This window comes from Scyliorhinus canicula, chromosome 14, assembly GCF_902713615.1.
Source record: "Scyliorhinus canicula chromosome 14, sScyCan1.1, whole genome shotgun sequence".
In the NCBI taxonomy this organism is placed as follows: Eukaryota; Metazoa; Chordata; class Chondrichthyes; order Carcharhiniformes; family Scyliorhinidae; genus Scyliorhinus; species Scyliorhinus canicula.
Genome location: NC_052159.1, coordinates 47642760 through 47663052, shown reverse-complemented (window position 1 = coordinate 47663052; position 20293 = coordinate 47642760). Strand labels below are relative to the sequence as shown.

At 42.3% G+C, this 20293-nt stretch overlaps 2 protein-coding genes across 6 annotated transcripts in view; one reads left to right on the top strand and one right to left on the bottom strand.

Moving 5' to 3' along the window:
• lnx2a (ligand of numb-protein X 2a) overlaps positions 1-9164 on the bottom strand; it is a 204257-nt gene extending 195093 nt beyond the window's left edge. For both annotated transcript variants that reach the window (XM_038818016.1, XM_038818017.1), the window contains exon 1: positions 9006-9164. The gene's annotated coding sequence lies outside the window, so the exon portion shown is untranslated. The remainder of the gene's footprint in view (positions 1-9005) is intronic.
• Positions 9165-9401: 237 nt separating this feature from the next.
• The window catches only part of si:ch211-140b10.6 (protein POLR1D-like), a 68123-nt gene continuing 57231 nt past the window's right edge, over positions 9402-20293 (top strand). For 2 of the 4 annotated variants that reach the window (XM_038818020.1, XM_038818019.1), the window contains exon 1: positions 9446-9728. Coding sequence is in view for 2 of the 4 variants with exons in the window: in XM_038818021.1 (XP_038673949.1) it covers positions 9703-9728 (26 nt within the window). In the remaining 2 variants the exon portion in view is untranslated. Of the gene's footprint in view, positions 9729-20293 lie in introns of all 4 variants that reach the window. The other 2 variants (XM_038818021.1, XM_038818018.1) reach the window with 2 other exon arrangements.

Here is a 20293-nt window from a genome sequence, read left to right as displayed (position 1 = left end):
CTGAATCTCTCAAGTCACATGGTGGATCTATATCGCCACCTGCCAGTCGGAGGTTTACCGATAACTATGTACATTGATAGACAACTATATACATTGATCTGCACATGCATATCACCACAAATCCTATTTTCTTTCCCACTCTCATGAACCAGTTTTACATTTTAATGAACTCTCAGTCCATCCACTATTTTTTTTAAAAGTCCTTGAAACTCATTGTCCCAGTGTTCAGTCCTTCCATTGTTATATCATTCGTAAAGAGTTAGGAACTAATTGTTACTTGAATATTGTCACGACCCTCAGGGCTACTGCGCACCCCACTTGACACAGAGTCACAACACAAGCAAAATTAGATATTATTTAAAAATGGCTTGACCTTGACCGAGCCCAATAAACTGCATCATTAAACTGACAAACATGTAACTGACCACCTAATACCCTTTTTCCCAACTCTCCCATTCTATATTACACACACGACACACATAGTAAAGATGTGTCAGCAGCAGCGAGAGCCGAGCGCAACCCTTCTTCCTTCAAGGTCTAATCATTTGTGTCCAGCTCCCTCATAAGCATCATGCAGGAACCAAATCACTGACTGTTGTCAGGCAGAATACTGCCCTGGCCAAATCACAGGTTGCCAGCCAGCCAATCAAACCAATTTCCTCAAAGCTGGTTCTTAAGATTCAGTCGGCACCAACGAGTCTGTTTTCTCCACTCCAAAATACAAAACCTGGAACATACTGTCCTGACTAGCTTGCTGCTTCCACTGGAATTCTCTGCTTAAAGACACATTCCAATTATGGGCCCATGGACCAGAAGAAAACAATAAAGATAAAAGAAATGGGAACAAAGGAACATAAAAAGGAAGGACCCTGATAAATGTATATCCTGGGGTGCTCTCACTATCACACTGCAGTTATGTGCCAAGTAACAATGCTTCCACCAGACACATGGGCCAGACTTTTCCGGCTATTCTTGCCGGCGGGATCTTCTCCCGGGGGGGGGGGGGGGGGCAGAAAATGCCCATGGAGAGCCGGGGGGGGGGGGGGGGCAGAAAATGCCACCCATGGAGAGCTGAAAGAAATTGTTATAACCTGCCCGCTTACCATTGACTGGGGACTAATGACAATCCCATGGGAGTATCAGCTTCCCCAATGAGGGGGGCGGAGAAATGATTAGCAGACTCCCTGCATAAATAGAGCTGGCCAGTTTGGAACCAGCAGAGAGAGAGAGAGGAGTGAGCAGCAAGGGAAGTTGCATATATATGTTATTGTTAATAAATGGCATTTCTTTGTATCCTGAAAACTCGTGCTGGATTCTTCGCGGCCCTCACAGAAATATACTTGATAACACTCCAGCATTTTGGAGTCTAATATGTGATTATTTCTACTGTATAGGAACCAGAAGACATAACATGGTGGCAGTGGTTGTTAGTGAGCAAAAAACAAACAATGTTGAATTAGGTTGCAAAATAAAAATTAACTTACATTACTGCCAAAGAAAAACTGAGTGAATCATGCAAGAACTAAATGGCCACCCATGATGAATTGGAAGGCTGATATCATAGAGGCATTTGGGAAGTTTAGCAAAAATGCAGACAAACATACAGTGGCTTTCTAAAAGGGACTAAGGAAGAAAGGGTCAGCTACGGTCATTTTGCGGCAAAAGAGAAAGAGTGGAACTGGGAGCTGAGCGAAGAAAACAGCAGAAACCCAAATAAAAAATGTTTGAAAAATTCAGCACAGATTTCCAGCCAAAGTCAATGATCAAATCAACTGATATGAATTTCAAGGCCTGGGGCAGGAATCAGGCAAACCAATTGAGAATTTCATAACATGATTGAAAAATATGGCTAGAAAATGCACATTTAAGGACACAGACGAAAGATTGTTAGATCAGCCCATTTGGGCTCACCTGAAGCACAAAAATAATTGATTGGAAAGGGCAAGTGTACAATATTACAGACCATAAATACTGCCAAAGCACATGAAGCCATGGAGGACAGACTACCCAAATGGCTAGTTTTTAATTAAACAAGAAAAAGACAGAAAGATTGACGCAGCAATACAGAGGCAAAAGAATGCACACCAGACAGAGAGAAAGATGTACAGAGCTATGGATGATCGAGTTCACAGGCAGAAGAAAATGTCTCGCATATGGATTAAAGTGCAGAACTGTGAAAGCCTGATCACTGGGAAAAGATGTGCAGAACAAAGAAAGAATATGATAGATGAGTTATTAAAAGACAGAACAACGACATGAATGAAAAGTAAAAAGAATCAAAATATCCACACCCTGCACAATGACAATGAGTTTGATGACACAATAGACACATGAACTGCTGAAATGGCTGGGTCTGACAGTTCCCAGAGAGAGAAAAACAAATCTCACAATCATTCAGATCAGGAAGAGGGTAATACAGAAGGCCACAACCATAAACCTGAAGCTGAAACTTGATACTGGAGCACAAAGTAACACCATCCCACTCAGATGATACCTGAAGATCTTTCCTGAAAGCTTGAAAGAAAATGGTTACCCAAGGAAAAGGTGCTTTGAAATGAAGCAACATCATGCTCATGGCATACGGGAGAACAGAGATTTGCCAGCTAGGAAAATTTAAATCAGAGGAAGACACAAAGGAAAACATGTTGACAAACTTTCTACCTCACTGAAACAGATGGTCCTGCTATTGTGGGTTTAGCAGTTGCAAAGAGCTGCAGCTACTTCAGTAAACTATGAGGAGATAAAAGGAGACAACACTGAGGGTTGAAGGTGGTACATACACCCTTTGAAAAGTCCTCTTCATTCAGAAGCAAGGAAGATCTTGTATAAATGAATACAGTGTCATGATCTTGGTCGAGATAATAACGTGTCTTTGAATTTTTTTTAAGAATCCAGGTATATACTAAAGAATGAAGCCACAAGGTTCATGGTTTAAATAAAATAATTTCACTCAACAAAAATCAAAGAAGTATTATAACTACAAATAATCAGTAAAATTAATGACAACATATTAACTCTACTTTCTTTCATTATCCATTTGACTTGCACCCCAAACACAGGTCAGATACGTACTTAACCTCCCCATGTCTGCATGGGTTTCCTCCGGGTGCTCCGGTTTCCTCCCACAGTCCAAAGATGTGCAAGTTAGGTGGATTTGCCATGATAAATTGCCCTTAGTGTCCAAAATTGCCCTTAGTGTTGGGTGGGGTTACTGGGTTATGGGGATAGGGTGGGGGTGTTGACCTCGGGTAGGGTGCTCTTTCCAAGAGCCGGTGCAGACTCGATGGGCCGAGTGGCCTCCTTCTGCACTGTAAATTCTATGATAATCTATGATTAATCTAGGACAAAGGTTTGGCACAACATTGTGGGCTGAAGGGCCTGTTCTGTGCTGTATTTTTCTATGTTCTCTGTTTAACACTGCAGGCTGGGGCACTGAATATTTTTAAGGCTTAACTATTTATAATCTTGATGGAGGAAGGTTTGATTTGGAGGATTCAAAGAAGAATTAGAAGGAAGAATGGCAACAGGCAAGTTACTCATTCAGAGGGTCGGTGCAGACACAATGGGCTGAATGGCCTTCTTCTGCATCATAACAATTCTGTGATTCTGTGACAAGGCGGATGGGAGGGGGGGGGTGTAAAGGTTATTGGTGTCGGAAGGATTGCGGATTGAGGCCACAGTCAGGTTGGCCATGACCTTTTTGAAAGGTGAACCAGGCTCAAGGGGCCAAATGGCCAACTCCTGTTTGTCATTTTTATAAATGACCTGGAGGAGGGCGTAGAAGGATGGGTGAGTAAATTTGCAGATGACACTAAAGTCGGTGGAGTTGTGGACAGTGCGGAAGGATGTTACAAGTTACAGAGGGACATAGATAAGCTGCAGAGCTGGGCTGAGAGGTGGAAAGTGGAGTTTAATGCAGAAAAGTGTGAGGTGATTCATTTTGGAAGGAATAACAGGAAGACAGAGTACTGGGCTAATGGTAAGATTCTTGGTAGCGTGGATGAGCAGAGAGATCTCGGTGTCGAAGTACATAGGTCCCTGAAAGTTGCCACCCAGGTTGATAGGGTTGTTAAGAAGGCGTACGGTGTGTTAGCTTTTATTGGTAGAGGGATTGAGTTTCGGAGCCATGAGGTCATGTTGCAGTTGTACAAAACTCTGGTGCGGCCGCATATGGAGTATTGCGTGCAATTCTGGTCGCCGCATTATAGGAATGATGTGGAAGCATTGGAAAGGGTGCAGAGGAGATTTACCATGATGTTGCCTGGTATGGAGGGAAGATCTTATGAGGGAAGGCTGAGGGACTTGAGGCTGTTTTCGTTAGAGAGAAGGTTAAGAGGTGACTTAATTGAGGCATAAAAGATGATCAGAGGATTAGATAGGGTGGACAGTGAGAGCCTTTTTCCTCGGATGGTGATGTCTAGCACGAGGGGACATAGCTTTAAATTGAGGGGAGATAGATATAGGACAGATGTCAAAAGTAGATTCTTTACTCAGAGAGTAGTAAGGGCGTTGAGTGCCCTGCCTGCAACAGTAGTGGACTCGCCAACATTAAGAGCATTTAAATGGTCATTGGATAAACATATGGATGATAAGGGAATAGTGAGGCTGGGCTTTAGAGTGGTTTAACAGGTCGGCGCAACATCGAGGGCCGAAGGACCTGTACTGCGCTGTAATGTTCTATGTTCTGTTAACAAAAATTGGAAGATTCACTGCTTAGATGGAGTAATGCTTTGATGATTTGTGTAAGGATTCAGATTTCTTGGATCTTGCTCTTACTCCCAGGAAAGTTTTCCCATGTAAACTCCCTGTTCAACACAGGCATATTATGCATAACCAACTTGGGTCAGAACTCAGCTGATTCTATCATTCTTGTTGGAGTATCTCTTGTTGGTGAAGTTCATCTCTTGTTGGAGAAGTTCCATACATATCTCTAGGGGAGAAAGTTCATATTGTAGATTGATCATCCACTGGATCAGATTAACAAGAAAATCTGTACAGAGCCCCAGCATGACTGTAGAGGTTATTTGAGGTTTCAGAGCTACAATTTAATGTGGAAATGCAAGCTCGGAAGAGAAATTGCTGCTTGCAGATGTTCAATCTCCATCATCAGCCTCCCCGGACAGGCGCCGGAATGTGGCGACTAGGGGCTTTTCACAGTAACTTAATTGAAGCCTAATCGTGACAATAAGCGATTTTCATTTCATCAACACAGCAGAAACATGATAAAAGATCTAGGTATAAAGATCCATCACCTGGACCACTGAAACAGAGTCAAATTAGGGATGAAGTCGACAAAGACAAAGTGTTACAGATGCTCTCAGTAAGTAATTGGGGGATCGTCTGATAAGCTACAGCAGAGTCAGCATACAGCAGAGTCAGCAATATGACAGTACTGGACCAAAGATGATAGATGTCATTAGATGTTTACAGCATGGAAACAGGCCCTTTGGCCCAGCTTGTCCATGCCACCCAGTTTCTATCACTAAGCTAGTCCCACTTGCCTGCATTTGGCCCATATCCCTCTAGGGGCAGCACGGTAGCATTGTGGATAGCACAATCACTTCACAGCTCCAGGGTCCCAGGTTCGATTCCGGCTTGGGTTACTGTCTGTGCAGAGTCTGCACATCCTCCCCGTGTGTGCGTGGGTTTCCTCCGGGTGCTCCGGTGTCCTCCCACAGTACAAAGATGTGCAGGTTAGGTGGATTGGCCATGATAAATTACCCTTAGTGTCCAAAATTGCCCTTAGTGTTGGGTGGGGTTACTGGGTTATGGGGATAGGGTGGAGGTGTTGACCTTGGGTAGGGTGCTCTTTCCAGGAGTCGGTCCAGACCCGATGGGCCGAATGGCCTCCTTCTGCACTGTAAATTCTATGATAATCTATGATAACGCCCTGCCCATGTAACTGTCTTAACTGTTTTTTAAAGGAAAAAGTGTACCCGCCTCTAGCAGCTCGTTCCAGATGCTCACCACCCTCTGTGTGAAGAAATTTCCTCTCGGGTCTCTTTTGTATCTCTCCCCTCTCACCTTAAACCGATGCCCTCTAGTTCTAGACTCCTCTACTTTTGGGAAAATATGTTGACCTTATCTATGCCACTCATTATATACAAGAAGGCTACATGGGAATGAAGAGTGCAGGTTCGGAGCTAGATCAGCTGTGTACTAGATAGGTATCTAGAATGTTCTTACATGCAACATATGCTAAAAATATAGAAATACACACAGAGGACATCTTAGCTACAGATAGCTACTAAAGACCAGACCATGACACGCTGTGGGAGCCAATTTATTCACATACTATCAACCAAGAATGGTATCACAGTTTGCAGACTATTCACTGTTGTCTACCCAAAAGGTGAAAAGACATGAGAGCTACAACAATCACCTCAACTGTACAAGTTCTGTTCATTAAGAAAGGATTCCTGAAAAAATATGTGAAAATGGAGCCCATATCATCTCCAGAAAATTTAAGAAATATACTACTACGTGCGAGTTCAACCATCATTACCTCATCAACCCACCCGTCAACGGATCACTCGTTTACAGAAATATCCAGACGGTAAAGAAAGCCTTCACAAAGTGCTGAACGACAAAGGAAGACCCGAACTGTATCTTATTGTCACTCTGATCTACAACGCTCAAGGCTGACGCCAAATCATTAACAGAGCTGCTGAATGGAAGAAAATATGAAACAACTCTGCCAAGCAAGGCAAGTCCTCCAAGTGGAGGACTTAAGACGACACCAATGATGCACAAGTAGAAGGAGATCAACACTTCGACATGCATGCCAAATCCCTGCCCATGTTGTTGCAAGGGCAAACTGTATATGTACAGGATTTATCATGAAAACCTGGAACCTAGCAAAAGTTGTTGGTGAAGCAGAGACTCCTCCATACATCACAGTCTGAAACCAGAAAACAAATGATAAGGAACAGAGTCCATATTTTCCTGCATCAGAACTGGAGAAGAAGAGATCATCAACAACATCACTAACCAGTGAGTCAACATCAACAGCATCACGAACAAACAGTGCAACATCAACAAACATCACCAGCAAGTAACACTTCAACAGCATCATCAGGAGCAACATGCAAAACATTGCCTGTGCCAGCTGATGAATGCCAAATCTACAAGATGGAGGCCCAACATTCTACCACCTAAGTGATACCTTGAATGTTTGTTTCCTGAGAAAACAAGCTATAAAAGACATAAGGGACTCAGTTTATTTAGTTTAGCTAATATAGCGCAAGTTAATGTTTGATATAGTTATATGAAATAGAGACTTTACAAAAAGAGGGATGTTATATTATTCGTAAGGAGCCAAGCACTAATTGTTATGTGAATGTATACCCTGGGGTGCTACGTTCACTGTCAAGGGCCGAGTAACAACCTATCAGTCCACTAACCACATGGAGGGCTCAAAGAACTATTCTGGATGAAGCTCCAGTATTGAGTCTAAAGTGTGATTATTTCTAATTTATGAGAACCAGAAGACATAACATCATATTAATTTCTTCGGTCATTTAATCCCGTTAGTTCAGGAGACGCCCTAGTGTTCAGCAAGGTACCAGTCACCCTGTTGTCATTGTCGGCTCGCACTTCCAGCAACTTTGTGGGCCAAGGAATTTAAAACCTAAACCTGCAATTATAAATGTAACTAATGTGACACACTGCAAAATGTCTCGCTCCAGCCTATCGAGCAATGATATTTTACTAATTGAGAAATAAAAGTAGCAAGATCGGGATTGCCAAATTAGTCACATGTAAATAACGATATGGCATAACACTGATATATTGTTATTACGGCTGAACAAATCAATTAGAAGTACTTCAAAGTATACATAAATTAACTTAGCATCCATTAAAGTCCCCGGTGCGTAAATATTTCGAATTATAATAAACCCAAGTCAAATCATTCAAAATTGCTCAGGCAGTCAGATATTACGCAATGCTCAATAATACATGTCCAAAACTCAACCTAGAATTTAATTAATAGTTAAATGTATGCAATAAAATACACCTTACTTTTGTTCAAATTCAAAAATGTAAAGCAATATGATTCGAGCTGCTCCTCGGCCATACGGCATACATTTAAAAATCAATAAACAGCCCCCTCACTTCGATAGACCAACGAAATACGAACGTATGTGCAACAAAATAAAAATCTGCTGATTTGAGCCACCCCTATTAATTTAAATGTAATTAAACACATTCCAAGTGTGCACATCAAAAATCAATTTAACAAATATGCAAACCGTAAATCAATTTCACAAGTCATGTTTGCAAAACGCAAGAACATTTGCTGAACTAAAAGATTCCACTTTAAACATGTGCAAGGTCAAAAATACTTGGGTCTATGTTTGTCACCTGGACACCAAAATTACCTGAACAACTGAGCAAATTAACAGATTGGCGAGAAAGATACAACGAACAAGAAATACATCAATAAGCAGTAGAAAATGGAAATTCGGTGACTTAAAAATCAACGCATTCTACACCTATACAAAAGCAAAATACTGCGGATGCTGGCAATCTGGTGGCTAGGTGGGGGCTGGGGAGAAATTATACATCTGTGTTTGTTAGTGCTGTCAGAGGTGGCAAGTTTTATATTATGCACACATCATATATCCCATTTGGAGAGCAATAATAACGCTCCTGAAAGCACGGCGGGATGTGCAGGCGCACGAAGTCAAACATCAAAGCAGCCTCCGCGCCCAATCCAAGAGGCGGCTCTGTTCACATCTCTTCATTCCAGTGGCTGCCCGAATATAACTGTCACATCAGCCGTGCGCTCGCAGAGATTCTGACACACCAGCGGTGCTCTGGCTGGGGATAAAAAACATTCCACTGAGGGCGACGATTTCACATGAAAAAGGCTGAATGGATCGAGAGAGGTGGGAACAGAGGTCCCCCGGCTTTCTCTCGGTCTCCCTCCAAGGTTCTTCTCGTCAAGATACCACTAGCAGCGAAATAAGATCAAATAGTCATTTCTTTAACATTTACTTTACCTTCCATCGGCGCAGATCGCCTCCACTAATCGTATGACGGCATATTATCGCAAGAAATCGTGCAAGTAACTGAATGTTTCAAGAGGACTGAACGGCATTTATCGTCGGGAACTTGGTCTCGGTGTTTAAGATTTGCACAAAAATCACCGGTCAAATTAACTTGCTTGGTTTAGGGGGGTGGGACTCCACTTCGCATTGACAGGGCAACTATCCAATTGAAATTCGAGTTACCTCGCTGATCCAGCCCCTGGGTGACGTAAATGACAGAGGAACCAATAAGATATGAGTATGTCAGAGATCCCGCCCCCCCTCTTCGGCCAGCAAGTTAGAATGCAACCGGTCTGAGGAAACCTTTCTGTCTTTGAACGTCGCCTGCGTGAATCGTGGGCGGGGGAAGAGACAGAAGGAGTAAAAAAGATATTTATTTGAGAAGTGCCGGTTATTTGCCTCTGATTTACACAACGTTTCATGTTTCAGCCAGCTCTTTCCGCAGACTGTTTCATTTGTTGGCAGCTTAGCGATCAGGCGGATGAAATGGGCCATGTGTGTGAAAGGGGCGTGGAGGAGCTGGTCTTCCGCGGTCCTCGCGCGCCGGCTTACTCCGGGCCAGGAAGGCCCTCGCTCTGAGACTCCGCTTTGAAAAGTTAACCGAACAGCTCGCGAGGTTGAACCTGCGTTAGAGGCGCGTGGGGTTGTCATGGAGAAAGATGGCGAGCTCGAGAGGTAAACACGGTGAAACAACCTCAAACCCTTCAAACTGAGACCATGTTAAAGGTGTGATCGTCGGGGCAGGGCTTGCTGGACCTGTCCGCAGTGTCTTGGCAACCAATTTAAAACACCCGCGATGTTTAAGCTTTTCTTGTTACCTGTTTGGGGTTGCCTCTGACACGGGCCTCCTCACGTTTGATGCGTGTATGTATGTAGGCTTGGAGGGGTTGGTGTGACGACGTGTTTCTTTCTGCGGTGATGCCCACCTCAAATCTGGGACATGTCATGCCCCCCCCCCCCCCCCCCCTCCTCCTCCCCCCCCCGGGGCAGTGGGCCTTGATCAACCAGTGCCTACATAAAGTCAATTTGCCCTCCGGCTGAATGCCGGAGAGTTGTGATTAGGGCAGGGGATGGGTGAGGGTTCAGAAGTCTGGCACTTTACACCGTGACATATCACCTAGCCAGCCTCACATTGCCTATGTACAGTGCTGTATTATTCATGATCTTTCAGTTACTGCACTGCTGATATTAGAACATAGAACAGTACAGCACAGAACAGGCCCTTCGGCCCTCAATGTTGTGCCGAGCCATGATCACCCTACTCAAACACACGTATCCACCCTATACCCGTAACTCAACAACCCCCCCCCCCCCCCCTTAACCTTCCTCTTATTAGCACACTACGGGCAATTTAGCATGGCCAATCCACCTAACCCGCACATCTTTGGACTGTGGGAGGAAACCGGAGCACCCGGAGGAAACCCACGCACACAGGGGGAGGACGTGCAGACTCCACACAGACAGTGACCCAGCCGGGAATCGAACCTGGGACCCTGGAGCTGTGAAGCATTTATGCTAACCACCATGCTACCCTGCTGCCCCTAATATTATTTTTAAAATGGAATAAAAATATGAAATGTCATCACAGTTATCATAATTATATACTTTGGAAATGCTCCCATTAATTTTCTGTTTTGATTTTGCCGGCATCACAAACTATCCGTATTCCGCCAACCTTTATATGATTAGCACCAGATGTAACTTGATATGGTAGCCATGATAATGAAAAACTGATTAATGTAAATAATCTGAGGCTGGGTCCAGAATATTTAAAGTGATGCGGGTTGTGACAATTTCCATTGGCAGTTTGTTTCTCTCTGGGATTATCATTGGGAAGAAAGATCTTTGATACACTGTCTTGGAAATAAATGGTCTTTGTAAGTTTGTGTGGATGCCCTGAATGTTAGTCATTGCAAGTGGGCACCAGGTTTTTGTTTCTGTTAATTCAAGGATGGATGGATGGATTTGTTTATTGTCACATGTACCGAGGTACAGTGAAAAGAATTTTTCTGCAAGCATCTCAACAGATTCATTCAGTACATGGAAGAAAAGGGAATTAAACAAAATTCAAGAAAATACATGAGAATACATAATAGGGCAACATGTTGGAAAATTCAAGGGGCAGCATGTTGGAAAATGGTTAGCACAGTTGCTTCACAGCTCCAGGTTCAATTCCTGGCTTGGGTCACTATCTGCGGAGTCTGCACGTTCTTCCTGTGTCTGCGTGGGTTTCCTCCGGGTGCTCCGGTTTCCTCCCACAGCCCAAAGATGTGTAGGTTAGGTGCATTGGCCATGATAAATTGCCCAAATTTGTCAAAAAAAAGGTAGGTGGGGTTACTGGGTTACGGGGATGGGGTGGAGGCGTGGGTTTAAGTAGGGTGCTCTTTCCATGGGTCAGAGCAGACTCGATAGGCCGAATGGCCTTCTTCTGCACTGTAAATTCTATGAATTCCAACTAGTGCGTCCTATATTTTGTACAATATGGTCAGTCTACTTTTCTCCCTCCTTTTGTTGTAGTGATTCCAGTTCCAAATCTTTGATCAAGGATATGACACCAGTGATTTTTCATACTGATTTGTGCAGCATTCCTTTAAATTTCTTCAAATCTTGTTTATATTCCTCGACATTTAAGGCGCAAACAGCTTGCATGCTCCACAATTGGATGAATAAATGTTTGAGAGTTGAAAGTTCAGAGGAACAGGAGTAGGCCATTCGGCCCTCGAGCCTGCTCCGCCAGATCATAGCTGATCTATGGCCTAATTTCACATACCTGATTTTGGCCCATATCCCTTAATACCTTTGCTTTACAAAAAATGATCTATCTCAGATTTAAAATTAACAATTGATCTAGCATCAACTGATGTTTGTGAAAGAGAGTTCCAAACCTCAACGCCCTTTATGTTGCCTTTACACTGTAGCGACTAGCAGAGTATTGACTATATTTTAACTGTGATGCAAGGTCCCATAAACAGCAATGTGATTATGTCCAGTCAATCTATTGTGTTAGCTCGATTATATGCAGGCATTGACTAACCATGATGCACTGCTGGAGCCAAAACACATCCAACGTTTGTGAGATGGGCAATATCACAGTAAGCAACAGGTCATGTCACACACCCTGTCCATCCTGGACCATAAGGTGATTTTTATACATATGTACATGGAAGTATGTAAAACATGAGCTGTAATTTCATTAACTATATCTGTTTCCTTGGAATGGGGCGCAGTTGGGGCCTATATGCGTGCACTCAAAAGCCTGCATTATCTCCATTTCCTCATGACCAACATAGATTTATTTCTCAATAATTCACGGAGCTTCTACACTTTTCCATCCAAACAAGTTGAAGATCTATTTTTCAGGAATCGAAAATGATATTTTGTAAAGTCATACTGTAGTTGGTGTAAACCAGAAGGAAACAAAGAGATGAAATTTCTTTTGAATTTTTTAATAGTTCTAAGTTCAAAACAGGAGATCCAAAGAGACTGTCTTAATTCCTCAAACAATAACCAACTGTTGTAGTCTGGAGGACGTTTGTAAGTTATTATCTGAGCAATTAAAAGACTTTCTTAAATTCACATCAACAGCAGTTATGATGGAAGAAAATGACCCAGAGGTCAGAAAGCAGTATTCTGCAGGCAGTGTCCATTGGTATTTAGTCTGTGATTGTTGTACTGTTGCTGAAAAGCTGCATCAGTAAATGCAATAAAGCACAAATTGCAGTTTCCTGAGATTGAAGTCAGTTATCTAAAATATTAAATCTGTTGCAGTGCAGTTCATTTATATTTATATTGTATAATCTCATTTGTATTGAATTGCATTCAATCGTTCAGTGATAATTGCTGTACCTCTTGATTAGATTGTATTGTGTGTCCTGGTTGATTAATTTATATTGATGGAATTAGGAATATTCTTTCTTATTGACAATATTGGAACTATTTCTTTATAATATAAGAAAAGTATTTTCAATAGTCGTCAGCAAGTAGCTCGAAGGGACAATTTTATTTATATCTAGATTTGTCCTGAATGTTAGTTTATTAGATGAGGCATGAAACCAATACCTCATCCACCCTCTCGTGTGGACACAAAGGATCTCATGACATTACTTCAAAGATGATCAGGGAGCCCTGGCCAATATTTATTCTTCATCCAACACAACTAAACATACAAATTATTTGGACATTATCACATTGCTGTTTGTGGGGTCGAGCTGTAACAACGTTTTCCGAGACTTGAGTATTGAGCTGGCTTTTAAGTGGGGATTCTCCCTCTTAGTTACAGCCCAACTAAACGCACAGAGCCGTGGAGACATCAACTCTGGTTAAGACGGCTTTATTTTCCAAGCTTAGTCAACGTATGAGGGAGAGTGATTTGAAATGCTCAAACCACTCTACTTTACATTGTTTCAGGTGCAACTGATATACAATTTCCAAAAATCAGTAGCCCACCCCAGTTGGACTCGATGCAATCCTTGTAGCTGTCCATTTTACCTTGACCAGTGAATTTTACATTCGGTAGCATGGTGACTGTGTGATCAGCTCATGATTTAACCCCATCCTGTTCCGTGGCCATTTGTTGTTTTCCAGGATTCTTGTATCCACTACCTCTTGTTCTCTCCTCCTCCCATTTTCCTTGTATCCGTGGTTCCTGCCTGTATCATTGTTTGTCTGGGCGTAGGATGTTGAAGCTGGTTCTTCTTTATATCATGGTTTGTCTGAGCACAGGATGTTGGGGCTACTGATAAGTACTGCTTATTGAGCTGATTATATTATTGCTGACCACATTATTTCTGTCTGATTCTCTTTGTCTTTAGGATATGGGCAGGTTAGCTAGCTTAAATCCCATCATATGTTGCAGCCATTGCTTTTAGCAAGAGTTTAAATACTTGTTACTGCTCTGTTCTAAGAATACATGTTTGATGGTTAATAATGATTACTGGCTATACTTTCTATGATTAGTCTCAATCCCCAATAAACTAACTTATGTGGAATTATTCTGGGGTTATCCTTGCTATCCGGTTTTAAGAGGTCTCATCTCAGGACACCCCCCTTCATGAGCTGTGCTGAAAAGTGGCTGTACATTTCCTACATTACAACACCAGTTATACTAGGAAGAAAATTCAAATGTACTTAATTGGTGTAAATCACTTTGGGATGTGCTGCGGATATTGTAAGGCGCTATACAAATGCAAGGCTTTATTTACCATGTGAAGCTTCAGCTTTTTCCTACTTGGGAGACATGAATGGCATTAGAAGTAAACGCCTTAATGTTGATTTAAAGAATTTCAATTGGGGTATGTGCTAATGTTCTCCCATCAGCAGTATAGCTGCCAACAATTAAGAGGTAAATAAATTGAAGGTGTCAGGCAAGGTAGTATCAATTATGTTTTTGCCTTGTTTGGTGCATAAAGGAATTATGTTATCTTAAACATTCAAATGGTTGCACAGAAAATGCAAAAGTGGGGAATTTAATGGCAGTGCAGAGAGAGAGAAGTAATGCTGTTCATTTCCATAACTTGGGGTTTGTGTAAGCTTAAAGCAGAAGTATTTCAACACTTTTGTCCAGTATATTAATATTTATGCAAGTTAGTGTGCAGGAAAAGGAAAAAAAAGTAAATAAAAATGGAACATCAGAAATAGGAGCAGTAGTAGACCAAACACTCATTTGTGCTACCCAAATTCAATATATTGGCTGAAGAAGACTAAAGATCTGTCCATCTTTGCCTGAAATATATTCAACAATGAAGCATCCATAACCCTCTGGGGCAGAGAATGCAAAGGATTACAATGCTTCGAAGAAAGTTCTCCTCATCTCAGTCCTAAATTATCTAAATGGTCTAAACCAGTGGTGGGCAACCTGCGGTGCGGGGACCACAAGTGGCCCATCACAAGACATTTTTATGACCTTTGCCCACTTGCAGGATTACCACATTCATCTGATTTCAGTTTTCATACAGGTATGACTGAAGTGATACGCACTGAAAGCAAGGGCAAGCTGATTGCACACAGCATTCATTGTGAGAGCCGTGTGCTCTTTCCATGCCCGAAGTGCTTATTTTTATTGATGCTAGCTCAATTAATATAAATGATTTAGCGTTTTCTATAACTTGTTACGAATTATTTGGTGTGTATTAGATGTATTTAATCTCATTCATGGAGTCATGATTAGTGAACAAGCCTAATTTCAATCTTGCAGCCCACTGAGATGAAGGACAACTCATGCGGTCCACTCACTAGTCTATTTTGCCCACCATTGGTTTAAACAAAGATCTGATGGAGCAGATTGAGCATAAAATTGCAAAGTGTTCAAACTAAGTGAATTTTAAGCAAAACTGGCAAATTAATTCTATTTAGTGGAAATTTGAGGTAATCTAATTTGGACCTAAAAATTATAGAAAAGGTTACTTTTAGAACAGTGAAAACTGGGCAGCACGGTGGCGCAGGGTTAACACTGCTGCCTCACTCACGGCGCCAAGGTTCCAGGTTCGATCCTGGCTCTGGGTCACAGTCCATTGTGGAGTTTGTATATTCTCCCCGTGTTTGTGTGGGTCTCACCCCCACAACCCAAAGATGTGCAGGGTAGGTGGATTGGTCACGCTAAATTGCCCCTTAATTGACAAAAAATTAACTTTAGTTAAAAAAAAAGTAAAAACCTACAAACAGTGGGAGTTGAAGGAAACCTGGGGGTCCAGGTACATAGATCATTATAATGTCATGAACAGATGCATAAAATAACCAAAAAGGCTAATGGAATGCTGGCCTTCTTATCTAGAACGCAAGGTGTAAAAAATGATGTTTCAGTTGCACAGAACCCCGGTAAGACCACACCTGGAGTACTACTGTGAGCAGTTCTAGCCATCACACCATAGGGAGAATCGATTGGGCTAATGATATCTAGACTCCCAAGTTACAAGGAAAAATTGTACTAACAAGGGTAGTATTTTCTGGAATTTAGAAGGCTATGGGGTGATTTGGTCAGTGTTCAAAATATTGATGGGATTAGAGAGGGTAGTTAGAGGGAAACTATTACCACTAGTCGAGAGTAGGACTGGGGGAAAAGTCTAAAATTAGAGTCAGAAATTTCAGAAATGAAATTAAGAAACACTTGTGCATGCAAAGGATAGAAATTTGGAACTCTTTTTTGCAAATAGCAATTGATGCTTAGATTAATTTTTTAATCTGAGATCGATTTTATTGTTAGTTAAAGATTTTAAGGGTTGGGAGCAAAGGCACGCGGAATTCAATGTCTGAGCAGCCATTATGTCACTGATTTGTAGATCAGGCTCACGGGACAAAACAGTCTACTCTAATCCAATGTAACACTCTTATAAAATTGGTGAATTTCAAATTTTACTTTCTGTTTGATTTCATTAAAATTAGGATGATCATATTTAGTTTTCTGTTTCATTTTTGGACATACTGATTTATCAGTTGCCCACATGTGATGCATGGCTAGATGCCAGTTAAAGTTAATTTTCCAGCAAGCCATGGGTACAATAGACAAGTACTTACTGTATTTAAATAATTCAGAAAATATGAGTTCAAATCCCATCTTGCAGCTTTAATATAGTTTTGAAATTTTAAGATTTTTAAAACAAAATTTCCAACACTGAAATTGACCATGGAGCTGTTGAATTGTTGTAAGTAACATACTGGTTTAGTAATGTTCTTTTGGGAAGGCCACCTGTCCTCTTTATCCAATCTAGCCGCACCAACATGGTTGACTCATAACTGCCCTCTGAAGTTACCTAACAAGCTACTGAATTATATTAAGCCATTACAGAGTGATTGAAGAAAAAGACCCACATTCTCCTTGTCGAGGACAACAATCTCCACATTTAAATATTGGATAAAAATATAAGTAAGTGCTTTGACCTTTATTTCAAAGAATACCTTCTATTGTAACCATGATAAAGACCTATGTAGGTTGTGTCCAACAGGTCGATATGATGCATCTAATATGTGGGAGATATGTGCTTGCCCACATTTTGTGTGCTAATCTGCAAGACTACCATTTACAATATCACACTCTCACACGTGGGAAGCAAGAGTGGCAAAATGCTGACTGATTTAAGGTTAACATCGCTGTGATGGAACCTGTCAATGAATCCAAGCTATCCACTCCACAAGAAGTAGCAAAGTGATAAGACTCCAAATGCACTAAGAGCTGCTCGAATTAAAGTTCAACAGAATGCTAGGTGGGTGTATCAATTTCTACTGGTTGAAACTTTGGCACGATATCCAAATGTCTTTCAATACAGGAAAAACTACTGGCATGTACGATGGGATCAAAAAGGCAACAAGTCTTTCAGTTTATTTTTTTTAATTCATTTTTTACGGAATGTGGGCTTCGCTCGCTCGGCCAGCATTTGCTGCCCATCCCTAATTGCCCATGAGAAGATGGTGATGAGCTGCATTCTTGAACCACTGCAGTCCATGTCATGTAGGTGTACCTACTAGGGAGGGAGTTCCAGGAATTTGACCCAGCGACATTGAAGGAACGGCGATATATTTCCAACTCCGGATGATGAGTGACTTAGAGGGGAACCTTCAGGTGGTGGTGTTCCCATGTATGTGCTGCCCTTGCCCTTCTAGATGATGGTAGTCGTGGGTTTGGAAGGTGCTGCCGAAAAGAGCCTTGGTAGATGGTACACTGCTGCTACTGTAGGTCAGTGGTGGAGGGAGCGAATGCTTGTGGAAAGAGTGCCAATCAAGCGGGCTGCTTTGTCCTGGATGGTGTTGAACCTCTTCTGGATGGTGTTGAACCTCTTGAGTATTGTTGGAGCTGCACTCACCCAGGCAAGTGGACAGTATTCCATCAAACTCCTGACTTGTGCCTTGTAGGTGGTGGACAGGCTTTGGAGAGTCAGGGGATGAGATATTTGCCACAGGATTCCTAGCCTCAGATCTGCTCTTGTAGCCACAGTAAGTAAATGGCTCGTTGAGTTTGTGGTCAATGGTAACCCCACAGGATGTTGATGATGGGGGATTCAGTGATGGTAACGCCAAGGGGCGATGGTTGGTTCTCTCGTACTGGAGATAGTCATTGTGTGGCACAAATGTTGTTTGCCACTTGTCAGCCCAAGCCTAGATATTATCCAGGTCTTGCTGCATTTGCAAGTCGACGAGTCCATTTAAAACAAAGATCGGGGAGGTCATTGCCAACTGCAATAAACATTTGGAGAGATGAGTAGAACACAACTTGGGTTGCACTTAAGAAAGCTCTAGATACCGTAGGAAGCCTGCCTGTCCCGGTTGGAAGAGCAGGAAATCGACCCATGAATGAGGAACCTAGCAAAGCTATTGATTTACGCCATAGGCAAAGCTCCAGATGCCAATACTATGCAATCTGGACTCATCAAGCATGAAAAACTGGCACTCCTGTAGCACCTGCATGAACATCTCTGCTTCTACTGGAAGAAGGGTGATCAGCCCGAGAAAATGCTTGATGAAAAGATTGCGACCCTATACAAGGACAAATATGCAGTGTGAAGATATCACCCTGTTGAGAACAGTGTTTGCCTATGTTTCCCTTGTCAGACTGCAGATCTTGGTGAAATGCATCTATCCTGAATCCAGGAGTTGTTTCAGAACTAGAAGATCCATGGTTGACATGATCATTTTAGTGTGGTAGCTGCAAGAAAAATCTCACCGGCAAAGGAGACAATAATATATTTCTCACCAAGGCACTACCTGAGCACAGGCGGTCTGTTTAAGCTGCTAGAGAGAATTGGCTACCTATTCAAAGCTGCTCAATGTGATCTATCTATGACAACATTGGGGCTGTACGGTGGCTCAGTGTTAGTGTTCAATTCTGACCATGGGTGACTGTGTGACATTTGTACATTCTCCTCGTGTCTACATAGGTTTCCTCCGGGTGATCTGGTTTCCTCCCACAGTCCAAAGATGTGTAGGTTAGGTGGATTGGCCATGCTAAATTATCTCTTGGTGTTATGTGGGTTACGGAGATGGGGCTGGGGAGTGGGCCTAGGTAAAGTGCTCTTTCAGAGAGTCGGTGCAGACTCGATGGGCCGAATAGCCTCTTTCTGCACTGTAGGTATTCTATGATCTCTGAACATGATCAGTTAGGTCAGCTGTGACAGGGCAACATTGGAACCTTTTGAGATCCATGGTGGGAGTCAAACAGGATTGCGTTCTGACACTAATTCTCCTTTCGGCTGTCATGTGCCTTCAGTTCATCTGCAGAGGGTGACTACTTACATACAGGAACTGACGGAAAGCTGTTCAGCCTTGCCTATCTAAGATCCAAGACAAAAGTGCCCCCAGTCCTTATCAAAGAGATATGCTACGCTGACTATGTCACTCTGGCATTCCATACCAGGAACACCTTCGACAGCAAATGGAGAGACTCTTTTTTTCATGTCAATAAGAGTTTGGTTTGATTATTAGCATCAGGAAGACTAAAATCATGGTCCATTGACAATGTGATATTGGAGATTGTTGATAGCGTCACAATCGCCAGCAACCTGTCAATTGATGCTGAAATCAAAACACTCTTATTCAAAAACTGCATCTGTTATGTCCAAACTGAGTAAGAGCATAAAACAACAACCTGCCTGAAAACACGACTGCGAGTCCAAAATGCCCAAATCCTCAGCATGCTCCTCTATAGTAGTGAGACCCAATCAACACAGGCTAGTTCTTTCGCAATCGTGGATACGGACATATCCTCAATATCTCTTGGCAGAACAAGACAACAACTCTTGAGGTCCTGGAGTATGCTAATTCCATCAGTCATACACTTAGTTCAAGCAAACAACATCTGCACTTGCCCAGTCATGTTCATTGGATGGATGCCAGCTCTATACCCAAAGACTTTCCAGACAGTGAACGGTCAGTGGGTAACTACCTGGGTGCCCATACCTCCAGTACTGGACGCCTGCAAGTGAGATATGAAAGACGGCAGATATTGATACCATAACCGGGAGACAGCTGCTGATGGCCATGACCTCTGAAGACTGACTCTTCGGCATATCAGAGGCAAGGAGAATTTGAAAACTCAGCTGGCAGAGAAAAGGACCCAACGAATCCTGCACCTTCTCAACTCACTGTTTTCCTCTGCAGCAGAGACGAAGTGGGGCTCCTGATCCCACCAGGCAATGTTTATTACAGAGTTGACTGCCGCAGTGCAAAGCATCATTTCATGAGATGGAAGACGACTAAAAAAGAAAGTGATTTTTATCACAGTCTGATGGAGAATTTTGTTTTACTGGCAGATCCAC